This window comes from Thermobia domestica, chromosome 2 (assembly GCF_964235325.1).
Source record: "Thermobia domestica chromosome 2, izTheDome1.hap1.1, whole genome shotgun sequence".
Taxonomy (NCBI): Eukaryota; Metazoa; Arthropoda; class Insecta; order Zygentoma; family Lepismatidae; genus Thermobia; species Thermobia domestica.
In genome coordinates, this window is record NC_137455.1 from 332,051,282 (window position 1) to 332,075,420 (window position 24,139).

General features: G+C 35.0%; 1 protein-coding gene across 2 annotated transcripts in view; it reads left to right on the forward strand.

Annotated features, from left to right (window-relative positions):
- Nucleotides 1-24,139, forward strand: part of Fas1 (fasciclin 1 Fas1 domain-containing) — a 550,235-nt gene that overhangs the window by 444,731 nt on the left and 81,365 nt on the right. For both annotated transcript variants that reach the window (XM_081749115.1, XM_081749116.1), the window contains exons 3-5: nucleotides 4,997-5,151; nucleotides 18,022-18,152; nucleotides 20,864-20,960. In XM_081749115.1, coding sequence (XP_081605241.1) covers nucleotides 4,997-5,151; nucleotides 18,022-18,152; nucleotides 20,864-20,960 — 383 coding nt within the window. The remainder of the gene's footprint in view (nucleotides 1-4,996; nucleotides 5,152-18,021; nucleotides 18,153-20,863; nucleotides 20,961-24,139) is intronic.

The window sequence follows — 24,139 nt, forward strand, 5'->3', positions numbered from 1 at the left end:
CAGTAACATATAGAATGAAACTAATCAACATTTAAGGTTATTGGGTTGTCATTGTTGCCAACCTGGTACAGTGTTATGTTTTCAAATAGCACTAGACGTCCACACGTTAGCATATTATTGATGACATCAGAACGTTTGTAAACATGGGGCACTGTCTTCCGAAGTTTATGTGTGGTATAAACGAACGCTGTGACCCTCATCGAATTTCGTTCTCAATTACTTACCTTTGGAAACATGCAGTAATTGTGATCTATGAACCGTTGTTTACTATTGTGAGCCGTTAATTGACTTCACACTTGGACGCTTTATCTTTCGAAAACGAAGCGGAATCTGCCCCCATGTTCAGGAACGTTTTGATTTCAGCAATCATATGCTAACGTGTGAACGTGTAGTGCTATTTGAAAACATAACACTTTGTACCAGGTTGGCAACAACGACAACCCAATAACCTCAAATGTTGATTAGTTTCAGTCTATATGTTACTGTAAATGTATTTGAATAGACATTCAATTTGATTGTATTGTTCCTGTAATATTCAACATTTCCATTCGCTTTCCCATAGTGAACCATTGGAGGGACTCGACATTTGAACACCCTGTATCTGGGAAACGAAGCGGCATCGGACCCATGTTTATAGGAACATTTTTACTCATTTGGATGTCCGCAATCGCCTCCTCACTTTTGGCCATGCATTTATATTACACCCTGTATAAGTGTATTTTATTATTCTTAAGCAAAGTAACCTAACTTTGTAGGTTACTCCTTATGTCACCTCCTCATTTTTGGCCATGCATTTATTTTACACCCTGTATATGATGTGATAAATGTGATTTAGTAATACTTTGCTCCTCGTACATAAGAAAAATGTAGAATTCTTACCGTTTTATACGTGTGATAGACGTTTTCTTGATTTTTCAAAGAATTTACATAATTTGTGTTTCACTAGCTAACCTAACGTAAGCTAATTCTTATGATCGGTAGTCCAGCTGAGATTATTTTTCTAATATGAAAAATATAATGTATTTATATTAGCAAAGTGGGACTGTATAGGTTCTTTTGCTGTTTCTTACTAAAATCAACGTAATTTTAATTGTCCTAGAGAGAAGTTTTGGGCAGTGCGGGACAGCCAACCATCACCTTCCCAGTCTAACCCGAAATTAGTGATATTTGAGGTCAAAGGTCCGTAGCTAGCCCTCATAATCATTAATCATTAAACAACTTTATGTTACAATAGACTTCGTCAATTAATACGCAATTACAAACTTTACAAACAATATACTATTATTAACATATTTGGTAGTCTCCTATTTCACACAAAATTCATTTGGCTTAGGTTGTTTTCGGTGATACGTAGTTTAACTCGGATAGGTGGCACGTCCATAGGCTACTGTTTTTGTCTGTTGTATCGTATTTATGATGGTTTTCAGAGGCGTAGTAAGTGATAAGTCCTTTGAAATTTTCCTAATTTTCATAAAATAGTACAAGTTCTGAGAACTGTATTATCATATTATGAAATAATCTGTCATTTTCTTCCATGTCAAGAGAGATTCACTTATTAATAAACGATATTTGTAGATAAGAGATGTCATTATACAAAAACCCCTCATATTTTCCCAAAATGGGAAAAATTCCGGGTTTAAACACAGAAAAAAAAAAACAAAAATATTTTGCCGGTATTTTGCTCATCATTATTACTTCCAGAGAATATTTACACCAGATAGAACATCGTGTTACGAAACGAAGCTTTTGTTTTAATATTGTAAAATGTATGAAAGTACAGTCAACAGAAAATATATATATCCATCTCTTACATACTCTTTTGTCAGTAGCTGAAATCTATTTGAATACTGTTTTCTTGGGGCAAAGAATGTGAATATTCATTACCAAAGACAGTATTCAAGAAGTGCCTATTCGTTCCGAAGTTATTAAGGGAAGAAATTCTTGAAGAGAGCACTCCTGCTGTCTTTAAACACCACTGTACAGTCGGTGTTTAAAAAATGTCCAACATTCTTCTTTGAAAGCTCTGTCCTTTTGTTCTTAACATAGAATTAGTTTTAGCATTTTAGATACGAGTGCCTTCCTCTGCTTTAGTGAAATAGAGAAATAATTAACTATTACTTCAATAGATGGCAGTGGTTCAGGTCCTTTATATGGCGCCTTTAATGGAAAAGTTAAGAACTGCTGCCTTAACTAAAAGTAAATAATAATCACTTAATTAAAAAAAATACTTTTATAAAACGCACTAAAAAGAAAAAAAGATTTTTTGGATGTGGGTAAATGAAGAAATGGGATGAAATGAAGCTAAAAGCATTGGACGTGAATTAATGTACAAGCAAAGCCGGATTTAGGGGAGTGCAAAGGTGCACGTGAACCCCCCTCGTACATATACATTATCTAAAATGACAAGCTAGCAGTGAAAATAGCAACACTTTCCGAAACTTTCTGCCATCATGTTTCCATTTTGGGATTAAAATAAAGCAGAGCTTTGCAAAAGCAGTAGTTTGTCATTTTCTAATGGTTGAAGGAAAGTGATTCATCAAGCAAAATAATATAACATTTGTCAAATAGGGAAGAAATCAGAAACCAGGAGGAGAGAACATTATTTTCCTGCATATCACTTGCGACCCTCTTTAAAATACTTTCCTCCGTTTAATGCATCAGTGTTGTTAGGGATAAAGAATATTGTTACATATCAATTTGAAGAGTTTCAGTGTGATTGGTTATTTTGGTAAATATTGGTGCACCCCCTCAGACAATCCTGAATCCGGCCCTGTGTACAAGTGACATTTCTTAGCCCTCAATCATACGGAAAGCGCCCAATGCTTTTAGCCTTAGTCCAATTTCATTTTACCCAACCGAAAAAAAATATGTCCTTTTTGCTGCTTTTATAAAAGCAATGTCTTCAAATGTTTTAAAAAGGGCTAGGTCTATTTACGTTTGATAACAGTTTCTCCGAACGTTTCTCGTAGTTTTAATTTTGAATAATATTTTTTTTATCCATTATTGTCTAATTAAGCGTCAATTGTCAATTCGGGACGTATAACGATTCATATATATATAATTTGGTTTTCCGACCATACAGTATTTACATAAACCAAACATTCATAGTGCACTTTCCATTTAAAACGGTTTAATGTGATTTGTTATTGAATTATATTCATTGCTCGTCATTAAAAGTTGAACACCAAGAAGGAGACAAGATAGCAGCGCCAAAGTTGACAGGTAGAGACTTGACACAAGTAACAAATCATTAAACTTACCGGTCTGTGCTATGCATATTAACATGGTGACAGCGGAGCAGAACTATCGACGGTCAGTAGCCTGTAGGCCCATCATGAGCAGTCAGAACGGCTGCAACAAGGTGAGGCATCGAGAGGATGAACCCTTGGATGTCCTCATGAATCAAGCCATGCGTCCGACACGATGTCACAGTTCATCATCTGTAGCTGGCGGAGTTGATAGGTTTGAGAGGCGTTGTGCAGTATCGACCAGACATGTTCAATCGGAGGAACGCGCCGGCCAAGGAAGCAAAGGAAAAGTTTGTCTAGTCAGGAAGTGTAGGATAGTATGTGCAACATGAGAACGCGCGTTATCCTTCTGAAATATGGTCTTCCGCCAGAACGTACACTAAAAAGAACCACAATCGATCCAACACTTCATGAATGTACCGTTTACGGTCAAATGTCCGTCAATGGGTAGGAGGTACGAACGGGCACCGAATCCAATGGCACTCCACACTATAACAACCCGTGCCGGACAGACGTGACGATGTAAATGCAGACGTCCCAGCGTAGTGGTACGGAATGGTTGCGGCCATCACGATACTACAGAAGCGGGGCTCCTTGGAAAACAGGATATCCTGCCATTCGTCTTTCCATGTGCGAAGTTCGGGACACTATTGTAGTCTCCCATACCTATGCTGTGGAGTCAGCAGAAGTAGAGACAATCGGCGTCGTGCAAATATGTCCCGCTCCTCCAAATGACGTATAACTCTTCGTGAGGACACTGGGTGCTGTGCAACAGCCTGCTATGCAAGCGCCAGTGGCTGTTCGATCCGCCAGAGACTTACACACAAACAGTCTGTTTTCGATATGGCGCATTTCGCTGTGCAGTGTCTTCATGAAACCATTCAGTCCATATGCGCTGCTGTCCTAGATGGTATACTCGGCGTCTCTACTACTTTACGGTGCTGTTCCAATCAATTGTTATCCTTTCATCCTGGGAAGTCATGCGGGGAAGTTATTTGCCAAATGAGTGATATTTATCCAGAACTATGTGTGTACGACACTCCTCATGAAGTAACTGCAATGTTTATGAACTTTTTTCTTGGAATGTTACAGTTATCAAGAAATAGTCCAAATTCCGAGATCGATTGCTGGTTTCGTAGCAGAATCTTACTGAACTTTAAAAATAACACCAAAAAAAGTTTATTAACCTTGTTTATTCTGCCCTTAAAACTCACTTTAAAAAATGCCTTTAAGTGCTTTTTGCTCTGGCATCTTCAAATGTGTAAGTTTAGTAGTAAGTCCAGTTGTTTGCTATTTATTTGGGCTTAAGTTTAGAGTTGCCCCTCCAGTTTCAAATCTACAAAAAAGCAGTAAAAACACTAAAACGTGTATTTTTACTATACAAATCCATAGTATAAGTAGTAGTAGTATTAGGAGTAGGGGTAGTAGTATTAATAGGAACGGGTTAGAAGCCCCGCAGGGGTTCGTTGGGTTCTGTTCTCGACATAAAATGGGCATGCTGCTGAATCATGAAACCTTGCTCGTCTTGCAAATAGTACCAACTTCCACATATCTCTTATCGTATTAAACATAACTTTACTGCCAACTTACACTCCTAAACATCACATAAGAACTCCAAATCATAATTTCTTATCTCATTTCTCCTGTAAATGTTTCTAATTTTTATAAAAAAAACGAAGGGACAACTCTAAACGTAACCCTTTATTTGCTGATATGTGTAGTATATTTGTATTATTCTCTTTTTTCAGTAAATGTACCTCGAAAAAAGGAGGATGCTATTGATAGAAGCATTTCAACGGTTGCGCAAGGCAATCCACTTTTGTGGATCACGAAAAAGGACAATACTTATTATGTAAACAATGCCATAATAGTGTCGAGCAGAGAGACAAGTGACAAGAAGCAGGTGAGAACGTAGATAAGATTCTGATTAAGATTTTAATCTATGGCCATCCTATGTACTTCGAAAATATTATATAGGGTTATCCAAAAGTCGGTATATCCAATTACGTAAATGATAAATGAAATGAAATCTTTCCGTTTTACGTCCCACAGTTGTGCTATGTGACGATGAGTATGAATGAAAACATTAAAATGAAGAAGGTTGTAAGAAACGAAAGAACTTCTAGAAAACCTAACCACACAGTGTTTGTCTGTCACAAAGGTTACTTGGCACGACCTGGAATCGCACTTCAATGACAGAGATTAATTTATTATCAGCATGGTACAAAAGCTCGTAATAAATGCTAGAAATAACCCTCTTGCTGTTCCTCATTAAGGCGAATACGCTTATGCAGGTTATAAAGCACATTCCACAGTATGACAGGAGTGATTTTAGCAATAGAGGACACGATACTTCTATTCAAGTACTCACCATTTCTTGGTTTGTCGTAATATACCTGTACCTTGAAAGTCCGCGGTCGTACGATCAGGAGATTTCGTAGGCCACAGTTCCATTAAGATTATTTTGATCTCAAAAGTGGTAGCAAAAAATCTCCATAGATGCAGATGCATATGATAGGTGGCGTCTCTTCAGAGCACGACTAACTTTCCCGCTTAACGTCAGTCGTCACTGCAGTGTCGGAAAAAATAGGACCTAGAATTGGCGCCTGAATATGAAGTGGAAACTTGTAGAGAAAGTGTGAATTGTCAGTTGCCCAATATACGCTTCATCCGAAAAGAAGGTGAAAGTAAGTTGCATAATGCTTCGGAGGGTCAATATCTAAATCAAAGAAAGAACTGTGCTCGTTTCATTTTGTTACGTGGTTGCAGTTCATGAACCATATTAACTATACAAGAAAAAAATAAATAAATAAACATTTTTTTTAAAAAAAACTTCGTTGCACTACTCTTGTTGTAGAGCGATATGGATGCACTTTCTTGTGACACAGTATTGTCCCCTGCCGTCCATTTCACTCCCCCGCCCCAGTCATTGAGGGAGGGGATTATTTTCAACTAAGGTATGGTTATCAATCATACTGACGAAGACAGTGCCACTTTGGAATGCTATTACACGTCTCATATTCAGTAATCATGACTTCACCTTATCACAAGTGTACCGATTTTCGGGTCACTTTGTGTATATAAATATCTAGGATAAGGAAATACTAAATATATCAGCAACAAGTCGTTCAAGTTGCTAAAGAATTTGAAGTAGTTGGTATTCTGTTGAACATCATAAACAGAGTTCAATCATTAGAATATATAAAAGCAGAATCTTATAGCTTATCTTCCGTAAATTTGTATTTCCCGTTTTGCAATCTCTAGATTCAGTTTTAATATCGCAATAGAATTAATTAAATGAAAAAAACATTAACAACAAAACACAAGAATCTTCCTCACTATAATTTCAGTTTTCTTGTTTCTTGAGTGCAAAGCTAATAATTATGTTTTTGGTACTCGTGGAATAAACTAATATAAAACGTATTACCACCAAAGAAAGTCGATTTTATAGTTATTGTAGATATTATTGTTTCCCCTATGAGGTTGGTTGTATTAATATATTTCAACGCGTTATTTATTTATTTATTTATTTATTCCAACAAGCTAATGGATTATAGCGGGCTCCGTGGCTGTAGGTACAAATGGCTCTCTCCATGTGAAGACCATGTACTCGTGATAAATTATGATACTAAATCGTGATAAATAATTTAGTTTGATTCACTAACTTCAAATGGGATTTCCGCCACTGTTTATTATATGCAAGAAATCAGTGTGTAATATCAGCGTATAATAAATATAATCGGTATATGTTATGTTGGTTCAGTCGCGTGGCGACGATTATTTATGTTAACAAATAACATATTTAGGAGAAATTTCAAACGTTTAACTCATCCTTGCCTTACTCCAGTAGTGAAATGATATAAAATAATATATATCCTATATTTTTGTACTTAATTGTAAAGCAAGTGAACGATCATGAAATAAGTACTCTGTTTAGAAGAGGAGTGACCTGAGAAAACCCATTTATATGATTCACCATATTTTCTGTCATAAGCTCACATGGACTGGGGTAGAATCTGAGACCCTACGTTCTAGGATGAAAGCTTTACCATTTAGTCACCATATTCTTGTATTAAGCAAAAATAATGTAATATAATGGTTGTTATTTATTTGTCAACTTTCCTTTCAGTTTAAGAAATTATGCTAAAAATGGAAAACACAGGTTCCTCCGGTACGATTATCTTGGTATTGACTCTATGCATTGTCATGAGTATTATGATTCATTTACTAAACCTAAACTTTTTAGTGCAGTCAAAATAAGATTTGAGGTAGACATTTAGAATAAAAAGATGGGACCTTCTGGAATTTGTTTGTGATCTCTTCCTCATTAACTTCCAGAAAATCCCAAAAAATCCAGTTGCGGGTTTACCGCCATTTTGAATACATAGTCTGCCATCTTGGATTTCTCAATGCATTTAGTTTATGCCACATAACTTCTAAACTAATTAACGTAGAAGGATCATTCTTTCTTTGTTATACTTCTAATATTATAGGCAATGTAACAAGGTTATCACTTTTCTCCGAGTAACCACTTTTGCATAACTTTAGGATAAAGTGAAAAATTGGGATCTGTATTAGGGGACATTCTTTTCATTGCCTCATACAACTTAACAGAGTAGAAATATATATATATATATAAAAGTGCTTGAATAAAAGTTATTGGAAATTTCATTAGCTTTAAAACTATGTATATATTGTCATTATATACAATGTCAGAGATGCGCAATGAAGCTTGAAACGTCATCGGATTGCGCACAATTTCTGTAGAAACATATTAAAGAATCATTTAACATGAAGAAAAAGATATTTAGTGATTTGTGACGGCTTTTCATTGCATTTTCCGGTAAATATTAACAGGTTTGGAAGTCCGGCTAGTTTAATAAATAGTTCGTAAATAGTGTCGTCGGCAGGGGGTGCGCAAGAGCTCTGAAAGTAGACTTTCGCGCTATGTTTCAGTATGTAGATCTATGCAGGGCCGTGCTGGGATACTAATGAGGGCGGTGGACAAGTCTACTAAAAGGGCGTCTAACAAACGGGAATATATATATATATATATATATATATATATATATATATATATATATATATATATATATATATATATATATATATATATATATATATATATAGAGAGAGAGAGAGAGAGAGAGAGAGAGAGAGAGAGGGGGGGGGGAGAGGGAGAGACTTTGAAAGAAAGTATGGGTGCCATTTTATATCAAAATCACCACCAAATTCGTTTTATTATGAACGTAAATAGCTAACCTCGAATCGAAATCCTCTTTACTACAGAAAACATTTTAGTTCCTGTTATAACATTTCTGTCAAATAAAAAGAAGCTAAATGTATCAACAACTTAATATAGCACGCCTATGGACGCAGGAGGCTCATTGCCGCATTTACAAAAGCTCTCCATTGATTTCTGTCCGTAGAAAACTGAACCCACTTTCTATTTTATATTTCAATCTCTGCGAGAACCATTTTAATATTGTCCTCTCATCTGCGCCTCGGTCTTCTTAACGGTCATTTTCCTATTTGGATTTCCAGTTACAACTTCGAAAGCGTTTCTAATTTCTTTCATTCTGGCTACATAAAATGACTATTTGAGCCTCCTAGACTTGATGATCCTAACAATGTTTGGTAAATGGTATAAAATTATGCAGTTCCTCCTTATGAAGTTTCCGCCTTTCCCCATTCCCGTTCATTTTGGAGAATCTTGTTTTCAAATACTTTCAGTCTGCGATTTTCCCTCAGTCAGTTACCATGTTTCGCAATCATACAGCACAACAGGCATGATTATCGTTTTATATTTTGAGCTACAAATTCCTCAACAGAATTAGCGACAACAAAAGATTTTTAACTGAATAATAGCACGAAATCCCTACTTTCAGTTGACATCAATTTTTTTAGTGATTATGGTTTTGGTCCGTTAATAATGATCCTAGATATTTGAAAGTGTCCACTTTGTCGAAAGAAAATATTATTTGGTATTTTAACGCATCAACAAAATGCAGTATTACGATCCCGACAAACTTCCATTTATTTAGTTTTCTCTGCATTTACTTTTAAGCCTATATCCCTGCAAGCGTTAATTAAGATTTCTGCATTCCTTTCTATTATTCTGTCATTACTTATTAAATTTACATCATTAGCATACGTCATAACCTGGCAAATACAATTCAGCTCTAGGACCTGAGTGCTGTCTTTGATTTTCCTTGTCGTTTTCTCCAAAACAAAGTTAAATAATAATGACGACAACGGATCTCCTTGTTTCAGGTCATTCTCAACGTGAAAGCTCGTGAACAAGAATTTCTCTACTCGAACCTTACTTTGGGATTCATTTAAACATATCTTAATAAATCTACCTTTTTCGGTATTGCAAATTCTGTAAGTATATTGTACAATGTTTCCCTCCTACCAGAGTCAAAAGTCAATAATTGATGTGCCAGGATGTTGTATTCTCTCATTTCTTTTCAAGTATTAGTCGAATGGTAAATATCTGGTCGATAGGTGATCGATTTTACCTAAATCCGTTCTGATAATCTCCAATAATTTCATCTGCGTATGGAGTCAATCTTGCTAATACAATGTTTAAGAGGATTTATTGGATGTTGACAGAAGAGAAATGCCTTGATAACTATTAAATCTGTTTTGTTGCTTTTCTTCTGAACTGGAACAATGATTGATTCTCTTCAATCTTGTGGTAATTCCTCCTTGTTTCAGATAATGAGAATGAGTTATTTTTCCCCTCCAGCTAAAATTAAGTCAACCAGAATTTCGTCTACACCCGGAGATATGTGTTTATTTTCCTTTAGTAGCGATTTCTATTTCTGTCTGGCTAGGTTCTGGAATATACGGTTATGCTGCATGCATTTCACTTTCTCCACTCGCATTAGTTTTTGGCTATGTGTTAAGCAAATCGTCAAAGAAATCTTTCCATCTATTTAAGATGCTATCTGTATCAGTGAGAACTGTTCCTTTAGGTTTCTTTATATATAAGCACGAAGTTGATAGCCTTTCTTAAGTTCGTTGATGCATTTATACATGTCCCGAATGTTTTTGTTTTCACTATTATCTTCAAGTTAATTAATTTTAACTTTCAAAAGTCGCGTTTCTTTGTTCTAAAAGTTTTAGAAGTTTTAGAAAGCACTGCCAGATGACAATGAAATTTTGTGTAGTTATTTCGTTCGGATTTTGTAGCCAACGCAGTTTCTTCTGTTTTCTCTTCTCTGCTACTTTAGTACATTCCTGGTTGAACCATGGTTTGTCCCTACGTATTTCTGCGTGCTCCAATATTTCTTTTGCTGAAATTTTAATGTTATCTCTAATTTCAACCAAGTATCGTGAACACTAGTGCACTCCGAACCTTCTAAAACCGAGAATCTATTCGACATTTCAATCTGGCTCCCCTCTCACCTAACTCTCCTCTATTTAAAAAAAAATTAAACTGCTTCGTTTTCAGATATTGTATATTTCCTTTATTCAACGATGATCTCTCTCTTACTATCACAATCAACTCCTCTGAACGACCGAACATCAGTTGTGCTAGACTGTTCTTTTCTGTCTACTAAAACATGATCAGTTTGAATATGTGTTTTTCCATCTGATGAAGTCCAAGTATCTTTATGAATGTCGCGATGTTGGAATTTTGTAATCTTTACGATAAGGTTTCTGGATATTGCAAAGTTCACGAGTCTAACGCCGTTGTCACAACCTTTCTTATGCAAACATTTATTCCCTATAATCGGTTTGAAAGTACCCTTTGGTCCTACCTTCGCATTGAAACCGCCTAACAGAATTTTCATATGGTATTGCAGGAGATGATCAAATACTCGTTCTATTCTTTCGTAAAAATTGTATTTTTCTAATCGCCATCCTTATTTTCTTTGGAGCATATGCGTTTAAAATAATATTACACCACCGACCCTTAAGAGAAGTAAAAGAAAATCTATCATTAACAAATTCAACCTATGCAATTGCTGATATTACGTATTCGTTTGTGAACGGAAAGTTCTGTTTCTAGTTGGTAATTTTTAATTCGTTACCCGTAAAAGAACGTACAATTTCCCGACTTGACTCCTCCATTTCTTTCTCATCTAACTTCCTGATATCCCACTAGGTCCAACATCTATTTCTAAACTCATTTTTTACAAATCTTAACGCGCCTGCCCTATAGAGACTTCTTACATTTCATGTTCCAAATCTTATGTCGATTTTACTTTGCGGAATTCGTGCCAAGTTATCAGTTCTGATCCGAGGATTCTGCGAACTTAACTGAACAATCCTTCTTTTACAGGATGAGGTTCTTAGCCTCACACCAAATTCTCAAGCTGGATTATCACCCCTTGTCTGTCCGCGACTGCTTACTCAGTATATTCGCAGCTAACTTCTATATCCCAGAGGCCTTCTCCTCGATCCACAACCTGAGGACGCGCCGTGGCGTGGTGAAGACCACATTTTACGGAAATTAATACAGCTATATTTCAGAAATACAACAAGTACTGATTATCCGAACACTGCTTTAAAAGACACAGGAACAATCAATATGCTCGGATATATGGATGCATATTAAGACTGTGAAAGCTTCGATGTCAGTATAGTATTACTAGTATCAGTATAGTATTACTAGTATTACTAGTAGACTAGTGTCAGTATAGTATTACATAAATGCATCGTACGTTTGACTATCCGAACTATTCTTGATGTATCACATTGTTTCGTTTTATAGCTATATAACTTTATAATATTTTTGTAAGTGATTATACTCTTTACCTGTTCTCTGCAATAGCAACTGTATGAATTTATAATACAAAACTGAAATACAGAAAAATAAAATAAAAAAACAATGTGATATTTCGCAGGGCATCTTATGTAAAGGGCGCCTTGTATTCTTCACAGGTTCTGTACTACCAGTCAGTATTTGAATTTATTAAACAAAGCTGGTATACAGGATAACTAAAACCACTTATCTATAATGTGATGTTTCGTAGGGCGCCTTATGTAAAGGGCGCACCGTACCTTTCAAGGGTTCTTCGCCAACAGTACCTGTGTATATTTATTGTACAGAACTATGCTATACAGAAAAGTAAATAAAATCGTCCATCTTTGATGTGGTCTCGGAAGGGCGCCTAATGTAAAGGGCACACTGTACCTTTCACGGGTTCTTTACCAATAAAACTGTAAGAATTTATTACTAAAAACTTGTACCATTATTTATAGTGTGATATTTCGGAGGGCGCATCGGGACACGTCCCGGTGGGCCAGCACGGGCCTGGATCTATGTGTCCACTAAAATTAGTGTTTGAGATAAACGTTTTAAAAAGAAGATGAAATTATTGAAATATGTTTTACTGATATTGTTATCTCGCAAAAAAAAAAATCCAGTTGCGGGTTTTCCGCCTTTTTGAATAATCAGCCCTACTCCAGTGCAATTACGACAAAAATCGATCAAACTTAAAGATTTTTTCTAAAAGATTAAACCTTTTAGAGTGTATCATATGTATTGATATTATACTAAAACAGTCCCAAAACTTTAGTTGCAGGTTTTCCGCCATTTTAAATAAGCAGTACGCCATCTTGAAATTTTCCCCAGAACGTAGTTTTTGTCTTATGGTTCTTAAGCCACTAAACGTAAAAGTATTATTCTTTATTTATTATACTTCTAATATTATAGGTTATATAATAAGTGATCACTTTCTCCGCGTTGGCGTTACCAAAAGTTCAGTGTACCTTAAAGTTTTATCTATTAGTGCTTGATAATATAAATTTAGGAAAAAATAAAAATGGTCATTTAAACAAGGGATTAATTATTAAAAAAATGAAGAAATTATTTGAATTACTTACCGGAATTATTTGAGATACATTTTGTATCCGATTTACAGCAAATACCATCATTTCGTGTTTCATGATTTACTATTTCACTATTCGTACTAGCTTTTATAATTATGCTTAGATTCTTCTGCGCATCTATTAAACTGCCAAAGTTAAATGTATTGTAGTTATAAAAAGGAAGACAATATACAATGATCACATAGACTCAACAAGGTGCCTGAAGTGTTGTTGTGGAATCTCAATCCATATATGCTGCAAATTCTCCCACAGAGCTTGCAGGTTACTTGGAAGAGGGTCCACAGCCGAGGGCGTCGTTCCATGGCGTCCCAAGGTCCGATGACCGTGTTGCCAGATCAGAGGAGTGTTCATCAAACCAGTTTGCTGCCATCTTAGAGCGGTGGGTCGGCAAATTGTCTTGCTGCAAAATAAGGTCACCACCTGGATGTAGCAGCCGAGCAAATGCCATGACATGGTCGTCCAGAATATCGCAGTAGTGTTTACCTGTGAGGAACTGTGTTACACGTGATAGGGTACCCATTTCAGTCCAAGTTACATGCCCCAGATGAATATACCACTACCACCGGTCTGCACAGTTCCCTGCTGTCACGATGGATCCACTTCCTCTTGTGGTTGGCGACGCACCCTTACCGGTTCATCTTCATGTACCAATGTGAAACTGTCCAGGCAACCTTGCATTGAACCTCTCCGCGATTTGACGCACTGTGGCCCGTCTATCGGCTGTTACAATACGGGCAATCGTCGTCTACCCCTTTCGTCGACACGCTCCTGACCGCGGCAGTTTGCCCGTATGGGTGTGGTTTTACCGCAAGCCAGGTACTCACGATACACCCTTGACACAGCTGCCTTTGAATATCCGAGTGCCGCAGTCACTTCCGAAATCGAGTCACCGAGTCGTCTGGCCCCTACGATATGACCACGGTCAAGTGCACTCAGGTACTTCGTCTTGCCCATCACACACTGCACTGACATGAATACCGAGAGAGGTAATACATCGCAGCAGTACCTTCGCGATGCGTTTCATTCACATGCACTGGTGGAGCCTCTGCAAGGCGGTTTCTACAACTGTCCTGCTGTCTCTAATTCAACTGCTGATCAGTGTATATGGCACCGCAAAAAGCCTTGCGATGATAAATGAACTTAAAGTAAAGTTCTAAATATACCAGTTTACTTTGAGACTTATTTTTCTCGATGGCGTTTTGCAGTTGAATGTCCAGTTTTCGTTAACTTCCTTCTCAAAGAAGTTGGTTTTGGTGGCAGCTTCATCATCACTTCCTTCATCTGCATCTTCAATTAAAGTAGTGCTATGATCGCATCTGTGTCCACTACTCTGCCCACAAAATGATGTACAATCTAGCTCTCTTCTTTTGCACCCACAATTGTTTCCGCAGTTCGCCTGGCAGTTGCATGCTAGAAACTTTAACAAATCTTCTAGAACAGGTTGTTCAAATGTTGCTACAGAAAGAAGGCCATCACCACAAATTCTACAGTCCCATTCAGTTGGAGTCATTTCGATTTTTCCACTGCTGAACTTAACAGAACACATGGAGATTATGCTGATTTGCAGCAGCTGTTGCTGGAGACAGTACTGCTAAGTTGAGAGTGTCACTAATGCGTTGTTTGGATACAATCTTTTTGTACATCCAGAATCTTGTCCAATCCAGATTTTCTTTCTCTGTACATCTATATAACGCTAAGAACGTTTTTTTTTTTTTTTTTTTTAATACTCCAGCAGCTGCCACATCATCAGCAAATGATGTTGGGTTGTTGAAAACATCCATTTCTCGACGCAGTTCTTCATTTTTTTTTTCAGTATTTTGTACGCAACTTTCTTCCCTTTACTGTGTGGAGCAGAAGTTGTATCATAACCAGTGAAGGCATGCAGAAATAAAATGCAGTTCACCATATCTCCCAATGCTCTCTGAAGTTTGGTACTGCTGTATATCTTATGTGGTGGCTTCGAGCCAAGAAGAAACATATAAGTCTCAACTGTTGCGAGTGCTACCATCATAACCAAAATATCTTAATCTTCTCCCACTATTACTGACGAGCCAGGTTTTGCGAAATTTGCTGCGATTAACACAACTAATGCTTTTGCATCTCCAGGTGATTGATGTACGGTACAATCAGATTTCTCGAGATATTTCGTTAGAAATGATATCAATTCGGATTTGTTCTCTGTGTTAGAAAGAAATTCGTGTTGAGATAAACGAACAACATGGATGTTATCCTCAACGATTACGCGTATTCATAGCTTCTTTGTTCATGTCCAGTGTTTTATATCCTTTACGCTAGGTCCACCATCACAACCATCAAATGCAATACATTATTTACCATAGTGTTTTGTGATAAACCTCACATATTGCTCATATAATTGGCCGCAAAAATTACGGAAAACCAACACCTAGAGTTTTGGGACTGTTTTAGTATAATATCAATACACATAACATACTCTAAGAGCTTTAATCTTTGAGAAAAGAAATCTTTAAGTTTGATCGATTTTTGTCGTAATTGCACTGGAGTAGGGCTAATTATTCAAAAAGGCGGAATCTCGCAACTGGATTTTTTGCGAGATAACAACATCAGTAAAACATATTTCAATAGATTTCATCTTCTTTTTAATACGTTTATCTCAAACACTAATTTCAATGGACACATAGGTCTACATACTGAAAGATAACGCGAAAGTCTACTTTCAGAGTTCTTGCGCAGCCCCGGCCGACGCCACTGTTTACGAATTATTTTTTTTAAACTAGCCGGACTTCCAAATCTGTTGATACTTACCGGAAATTGCAATAAAGAGCCGTCACAAATCACTAAATATCCTTTCTTTTATGTTAAAGATTCCTTCATATGTTTCTACAGAAATTGTGCGCAGTCCGATGACGTTCGAAGTTTCATTGCGCATCTCTGACATTATATATAGTGACAATATATACATAGTTTTAAAGCTTATGAAATTTCCAACAACTTTTATTCGAGCACTGTTTTCATATTTCTACTCTGTTAAGTTGTATGAGGCAATGAAAAGAATATGTCCCCTAATAAGATCCCAATTTTTCATTTTATCCTAAAGTTATGCAAAAATGGTTACTCGCAGAAAAGTGATGATAACTTGTTGCATTGCCTATAATATTAGAAGTATAATAAAGAAAGAATGATCCTCCTATGTTAATTAGTTTAGAAGTTATGTGGCATAAACTAAGTGCATGTGAGAAATCCAAGATGGCAGACTATTTATTGAAAATGGCGGAAAACCCGCAACTGGATTTTTCGGGATTTTTTGGAGGTTAATGAGGAAGAGATCACGAACAAATTCCAGAAGGTCCCATCTTTTAATTCTAAATTTCTAGGTTTGGCCCATTTTTGATGTAATTTGACTGGACTATTTCACTTACGACTAGTTTTAACATTGAACAAAGCCTAGACAGTAGTTAGGAAAAACACAGTAATAAATGAACTTCAATATTTTGATATGTGTATCTTAGTATAGAAATTTTAAATATAAAGAACTTAGTGTTGATTTAATATGCTATTTTCCTTCCAGTTTCAATGGGAGAATAGCATGCATTTGTAGTAAATTTTATTCTTTCCATTATTTGAAACAGTGTGAGTTTGTATGTTAATGTGCCACGTTAATTTTTTTTCCCATTGCTGAGTAAACCATGACATGAATACCAATACCATGACAGGAATTACCAGATGCGTGTGCAATTCTTCATTTAGTTAAGCATTCTGAACTCTACTTAGCCTATGTTTCTGGCTAAAATATCACTTTATTTAATAATTCGGTGCGTCTTATACGCCGGCAAATACGGCACGTCATTGTATTCTGGAATTCGTAAGTTTTAGAGTTTAGGATATTAGACTCATACATATAGCATAACTCTTTCAAGGACCTTACTTCTTGATAATATAGAACAGTGTTCCGCAACGGCGAAAGATGTGACGCAAACTTTTACCTCGTTTTATTATTTTACCCCCTTTTACAGTGTTTTATATGTTTATACACTATTTTATCATCTGGTGTATTTTATTCTACGTACAACATTTTCATCGGAACAAAACAATAAATAAAACAATGAAAGTTATGACTTCTACAGTACTTGCTTCGGAAACTGTACAGATAGTTGTTATAAGATAGCTGAGCTTATCGTAAAGGCCGAGAAACCACACACGATAGCTTTCAAAGAAATGGTGAAAGTATTCTTAGGTTCAGAATCTGTTAGTTTAATTTCAAAGTACCCTGACAGAATCAGTTGTCGAGTTCATTTTGAACTACATTTGTGTGAACTAGGCTTCTCGACGTTGGCTGAAGTTAAAACATCAAAGAAGAAAAGATTCAAATACATCAATGATGAAATAAGACTGACATTGTCAACGATTCCTCTACAGATCAACCGCCTACGTACAGTTTAGCGGGCATATGTATCATATTGAAAGTGTGACTACAAATATTTACTTTAAGTGAAATAGAAGAATGTATTGTCTACAGTAGAATAACTTATGAAGCTTACATCCACTGCGTCTATCTACCACAATAAATGTTAACTCATTTTCATAAACTAATAATAATAATTATTATAATTATAATAGACATTTATATTAACAGTATCGTATAATACGTTTTTAAGAGGAATAACCTTTTGGTATGCCATGCTGAGTCTTGGATAATTTATGCTGTGTCGCGAGTAGAAAAGCATTGCGGAACACTGATATAGAAAGTTAAGAATGCCTTATATCAGGAAAATATTAACTAACGTGTGCAAGTATATCTGCAAAATAATTTCCTAGTTACTCAGTTCTTGTAATTACACACATCCATAATCCTTAGTTCTTAATCTATACCTTCAATTTAGAGAAACAGCAAGTGATTTAATATTTATGTTTAATGCTCTAAGTTATTTTCGTTTATTTTTTTTATTAGGTTCTTCATGTCATAGATCGAGTTCTTGAAGGAGCAATCAATGATCTGGCTAACCCACCAAACCCAAATGCTCTCGAGTTCTTAAACAATGCAGGGAAGTTTCCTAAGCTAGTCGGGGCAAACGCGCTAGGGTAAGATCAAATTTCTATAGAATAATTATTAAGTGTTTCAGAAACCAAGTATAATCTACAAAAGGTTTCAGTGAAGTACGCATTAGTGTCAGATAACCTTGGGTATAACCAAGGGCGCCCATGTTGTGGTTTCCAAGGAGGGCAAGTACAAGCGACGTTTCATATATAGTTTCAAATTTTGCTGTAACTAATGTAAAAATTCTATTGGGTTTTCGATATTCCCAAGTACAATTTCCTCTTAGGGGTTGGGGGGCAAGCGACCCACCTTGCCCCCCCCCCTGATGGGCGCCCTTGGGTATAACTATTATCTTTCACAAGGTAGACATTGTCAGTGAGAAAAAAAATAATTATTATAAAGGAAAACTTACAAGTATGAGACTAAAATAATAAATATTTGTCGGAACGACTGAGACAAAATACTAAGAAAATTAAAAATGCTACCCCCTCCAGCAGTATTGCGTTAATCCTTTGTTACTAAACCCTGTTCGGCCTAAGCTCTAAACTGCGATAAACAAAGCCACGTGAAACTAAATCTCTCTGATTTGTTGTTGGCCTACCGACGCTTGTACTCCTCCGCAAAATAGTTCATAAGATTGGATTATCACTTCTACTATGAAGCTCCGCATAAAACTGCTACATTATTATAAATGACAAAAATATAATACGGATTATCTAGTAATACTGCAAGTGTGGTTAATGAAACAATAGAAATAAACACTAAGCATGCTCAGTAATTATGGCGCCAATTCAATTGTGGACGCGTGTTCTGCTTTCAAGCCTGAAAGACGGCTGGCATGAATCCCTGTTCCGCGACTGTTGTGAAACACCAACAAAGTAAACCTTTACTACTAAACAACAATTGTTTACCACCGAAATTCAAATATATATATATATATATTACTCCCACTCCCCACGGGGAGGAGCAAATTATACACGTCCATTTTGACAATACTGTTTCGTGTTGTTCAGATACTTACAGCAGCAGCAGAAAAGAAAGAAAAAAAACTCGAAAGATTAATATATATATATATATATATATATATATATATATATATATATATATATATATATATATATATATATATAATCTTTCGAGTTTTTTTTCTTTCTTTTCTGCTGCTGCTGTAAGTATCTGAACAACACGAAACAGTATTGTCAAAATGGACGTGTATAATTTGCTCCTCCCCGTGGGGAGTGGGAGTAATACATTATTAGCCAATCGTATTTGTGACAAGTGGAAGGATACAAATATTTTGTTTATCGGAGTTTAGAGCTTACGCTGAACAGGGAATAGAATGACAGCAAGCAATATTTATGATTTAAAGAGAAGGTGATTATAGATTTTTGGAAAGATATTTCTTACATGAAATAAAACGAAAGTTCTAATAGATATATGCAGTGGTGTCGTTCAGCCAGTTTGTTTTGGTTATTAAAATTTCTCAAGTTCCCGGAACCGGTTGTTAAAAGTGCCTCTTTAGCTCTAGATATAATATTTAATAAAAATACTACATAGGTACTTTTTTTTAAAAAAAAAAAAATCCGTATACAAAATATTAATATTAATATTAAGGTGCTATATGACTTAATCCTAGTCACCATTACTAGTATCACTGGAATAAATAATAATAATAATAATATCACTATCTTGATCATATGATAGAACTGGTTGTTAAATACTAATCATAGAACCGGTTGTTAAATTATTTGAATGACCCCACTGGATGTATGTATTAAGAGCGTGACATACTAAAAATGATACAAAATTTACCATTTTTCTTTTACTTGTTTTTCATAAGTGAAAGAAGATAATAAAATACAACTTACCATAATCATAGAAAATGTTACTCCACAACAGAAAATATAAAACTGAAGAATTTTCAGTGTTGCCAGAATAATATTTCCCCCAAAATCTAAGTGAAGACAGCAACTAGAGGAACGAAATCAACTGCATTTTATTACGTATCATGTTGTTTTGTATCTTGTGAACTGCTTTTTAAATAACATCTCTCATTTTAATAACTGTATTTTAAAACTATTTTGTTTATTACAAACTAAATACAACAATTATTAAAATGTAATTCACAGGATTCCAAGGCAAAATGATACGTAATCAAATGCAGTTGAATTCGTTCCTCTAGTCGCTGCCATAACTTAGATTTTGGGGGAAATGTTATTCTAGCAACACTGTAATTTCTATGGATGGCAACACTGAAAATTCTTCAGGTTCATATTTGCTGTTGTAGAATAACATTATCTATGATTGAGGTAAGTTGCATTCCATTGTCTCCTTTCACTTATGAAAAACAAGCAAAAGAAAAATTGTAAATTTTGTATTATTTTTAATGTCAGGCTCTTAAGAAACATTTCCTGCTTTAGAAGATACAATCGTAGAAAAATATTCCTCTTCTAAATCTTCAATCTTAAAATGGATGGAAATATTAAGAGTTCATGGTATAATAAACCTGAAATGTAAAACTAAAATTGATGTGTGGACAATTTTTATTGCTCGATTTGTATTAACGTCTTTTGTCAGTACTGAGGCTTTATGGGATAAGATCTATAATTTAAAGTGGAATCTGAACTATTGCTGTGTTCAATGCTCTCCCAATGAGAATCAAAACCGGGACCTCGTGCACCAGTGAGGAAGGCTGAACAAATTTATTTTTTAAAACGTTATGAGATTTAAAATGTCATTTTTTTCTTTCTTGTAGGACATTTGCCACGCGTGTTAAATTCAACAGCAAAGAGGATGAACTTAAACAAGATGGAAGATTCACATTTTTCTTTCCAGTGGACAGTGGCATATCCGTAAGTAGGATTAGAATGTAGTGAATACTTTGTAAATTTAAGTAGTTCTTAATTTAATACATTAAGTACTTGTGCCTCACCTTTGGTGTATCACTACTTCCGCACAGGGCAATGAAAGAAAAACATGTACGAGAAATATCTGCTATACATATTGTAAATCTGGCCTATAGACTTTCAAACGATGACATTTTATTATGACGTGACAATTATAAGCTGCACAAGATTATTCCAAGAGAAATAAATGTCATCAAAAAGATGAATAAAGATTAAACTGTGTCAGCAAAAGTAATTTTTCTGGCCATACAAAAGAAGAAATAAAGGATTTCTAGTTTATTTTTATCGTTTTCATATCGTCCTATCATCACTGAGAATTTGCATGACATAACCTGTGAACATTTTGTTCAATACAGTCTTCAGCTAACCTCTTTGTCTTCTCATATCTTCAATGAATTCTCCCACTTCTTCGTTTCATTTTATCATGCCTTATATTAAATCCCCCAGAATTTCTTTTCAAACAGTGACCTATCCAGTTGTTTTTCCTCTTTTTAATAATCTCCAATATTATTCTTTTTTACCTTTCATTATATTTCTAGCATGCCTCTCAGCTAAAATTTCTTCTCAAACAGTAGCCTAACCAGTTCCTTTTCCTCTTTTTAATTCTCAGAATGGCCTAAGCATTTTATTTTCCTCTTTTTAATTATCTTCAGCATTATTCTTTGGTTTTCTTTCGCCATACTTCTATCATTCCGTTACAATACAATTTCTTCTCAGGCAATTACCTTAGAAGTTTCTTTTTCTCTTTTTTAATTATCTTTAACGTTATTCTTTGACTTTCCTTCGCCATATTTCTGTCATGTCTGTCACAATACAATTTCTTGTCAGACAGTTACCTAACAAGTTTCTTTTCCTCTTTTTAATTATCTTTGACATTATTCTATGGCTGTCTTTTGACATATTTCTATCATTTCCTTCAGAATACAATTTCTTCTCAGACAGTTACCTAACAAGTTCCTTTTCCTCTTTTTAATTATCTTCAACATTATTCTTTGGCTTTCTTTTGCCATACTTGTTCTATCATTCCGTTACAATACAATTTCTTCTAACACAGTTACCTTAGAAGTTTTTTTCTCTTTTTAGTTATCTGTAACATTGTTCTTTGGCTTTCTTTTGCCATAATTCTATCATATCCGTTACAATACAATTCCTTCTCAGAAAATTATCTTAGAATTTTCTTTTTCTCTTTTAATTATCTTTAAGATTATTCTTTGGCTTTCCTTCGGCATATTTCTATCATGTCCGTCACAATACAATTTCTTGTTTCTTTTTCTCTTTTTAATTATCTTTAACATTATTCTGTGGCTGTCGATTGACATATTTCTATCATACAATTTCTTCAATTTCACAATACAATTTCTTCTCAGACAGTTATCTAACAAGTTTATTTTAATTATCTTCAATATTATTCTTTTGCCATACTTATTCTATAATTCCGTTACAATACAATTTCTTCTCAGACAGTTACCTTAGATTTTTTTTCTTTTTAATTATCTGTAATATTATTCTTTGGCTTTCTTTTGCCATACTTCTATCATTCCCTTACAATACAATTTCTTCTCAAACAGTTACCTTAGAAGTTATTTTTTTCTCTTTTTAATTATCTGTAACATTATTCTTTGGCTTTCTTTTGCCATATTTTTATCATGAACGTGACAATACAATTTGTTGTCAGTTACCTAACAAGTTTCTCTTTCTCTTTTTAATTATCTTTAGCATTATTACTTGGCTTTCTTTTGCCATATTTCTTTTCCTCTTTCTAATTATCTTTAACATTATTTTGTGGTTGTCGTTTGACATATTACTATCATGTCCGTCACAGTACGATTTCTTCTCACACAGTTACCGAACAAGTTTCTTTTCCTGTTTTTAATTATCTTTAACATTATTCTTTTCCTTTCTTTTGCCATATTTCTATCATGTCCACCACAATACAATTTCTTCTCAAACAGTTACCTAACAAGTGTTTTTTTTCTTTTTAATTATCTTCAATATTATTCTTTTGCTTTCTTTTGTCATATTTCTATCACGTCCGTCACAATACAATTTGTTGTCAGTTACCTAACAAGTTTCTCTTTCTCTTTTTAATTATCTTTAGCATTATTACTTGGCTTTCTTTTGCCATATTTCTTTTCCTCTTTTTAATTATCCTTAACTTTATTATGTGGCTTTCTTTTGCCATATTTCTATCATGTCCATCACAATACAATTTCTTCTCAAACAGTTACCTAACAAGTTTCTTTTCCTCTTTTTAATTATCTTCAATATTATTCTTTTGCTTTCTTTTGAAAAACTTCTTCTATCATTCCGTTGCAATACAATTTCTTCTCAGACCTTAGAAGTTTTTTTTTCCTTTTAATTATCTGTAACATTATTCTTTGGCTTTCTTTTGTCATATTTTTATCATGTCCGTCACAATACAATTTGTTGTCAGTTACCTAACAAGTTTCTCTTCCTCTTTTTAATTATCTATAACGTCATTCTATGGCTCTCCTTCGCCATACTTCTATTATGTCCCTCAGAAATACAATTTCTTCCCAAACAACGATCTGTCTAGTTTCTTTTCCTCTTTTTAATTATCTTCAACATCATGATTTTTTCCCCTTTTACTATACTACTTCCATGTCTCTCAGAACACAATTTCTCCTCAAAGAAACTCTAACCACTTTCAAAAACACGTGCAAAGTTGTGTTGAGAAGAAAATGTCTATTACGGGTCTATTACGGGGCCAAGAAAAGAGCCAATTGTAAACGTGGTAATAATGGTTGCAATTAGACGTGTTTCTTCAGGAAGGAACTACATTCGAGTGGTTTTGCCTTGTAACGTGTGTTCAGAAGTCTGTAAATTGAAGTGGAAAGAATGAATTTATTTGTCTATGCATGAAGTAAATTTTTGTTGTTGTTACTTATACCTAAAGTGGCAATAATGTAAGACGTGTTCATCCAAATGACAATTCGTTTCTTATTTTGATCCGAGTATAATTAAGTTATTTCATATATATATATTTAGATCGCGTAACGTGTAGGGAACGTGAATTAATTAAGCATTACCTTAATAGATGACAGAGTGTTCAGTGCTGGTTTGATTTTTTTTTGTGGTGCCTTAAGAGCCTGACATACTAAAAA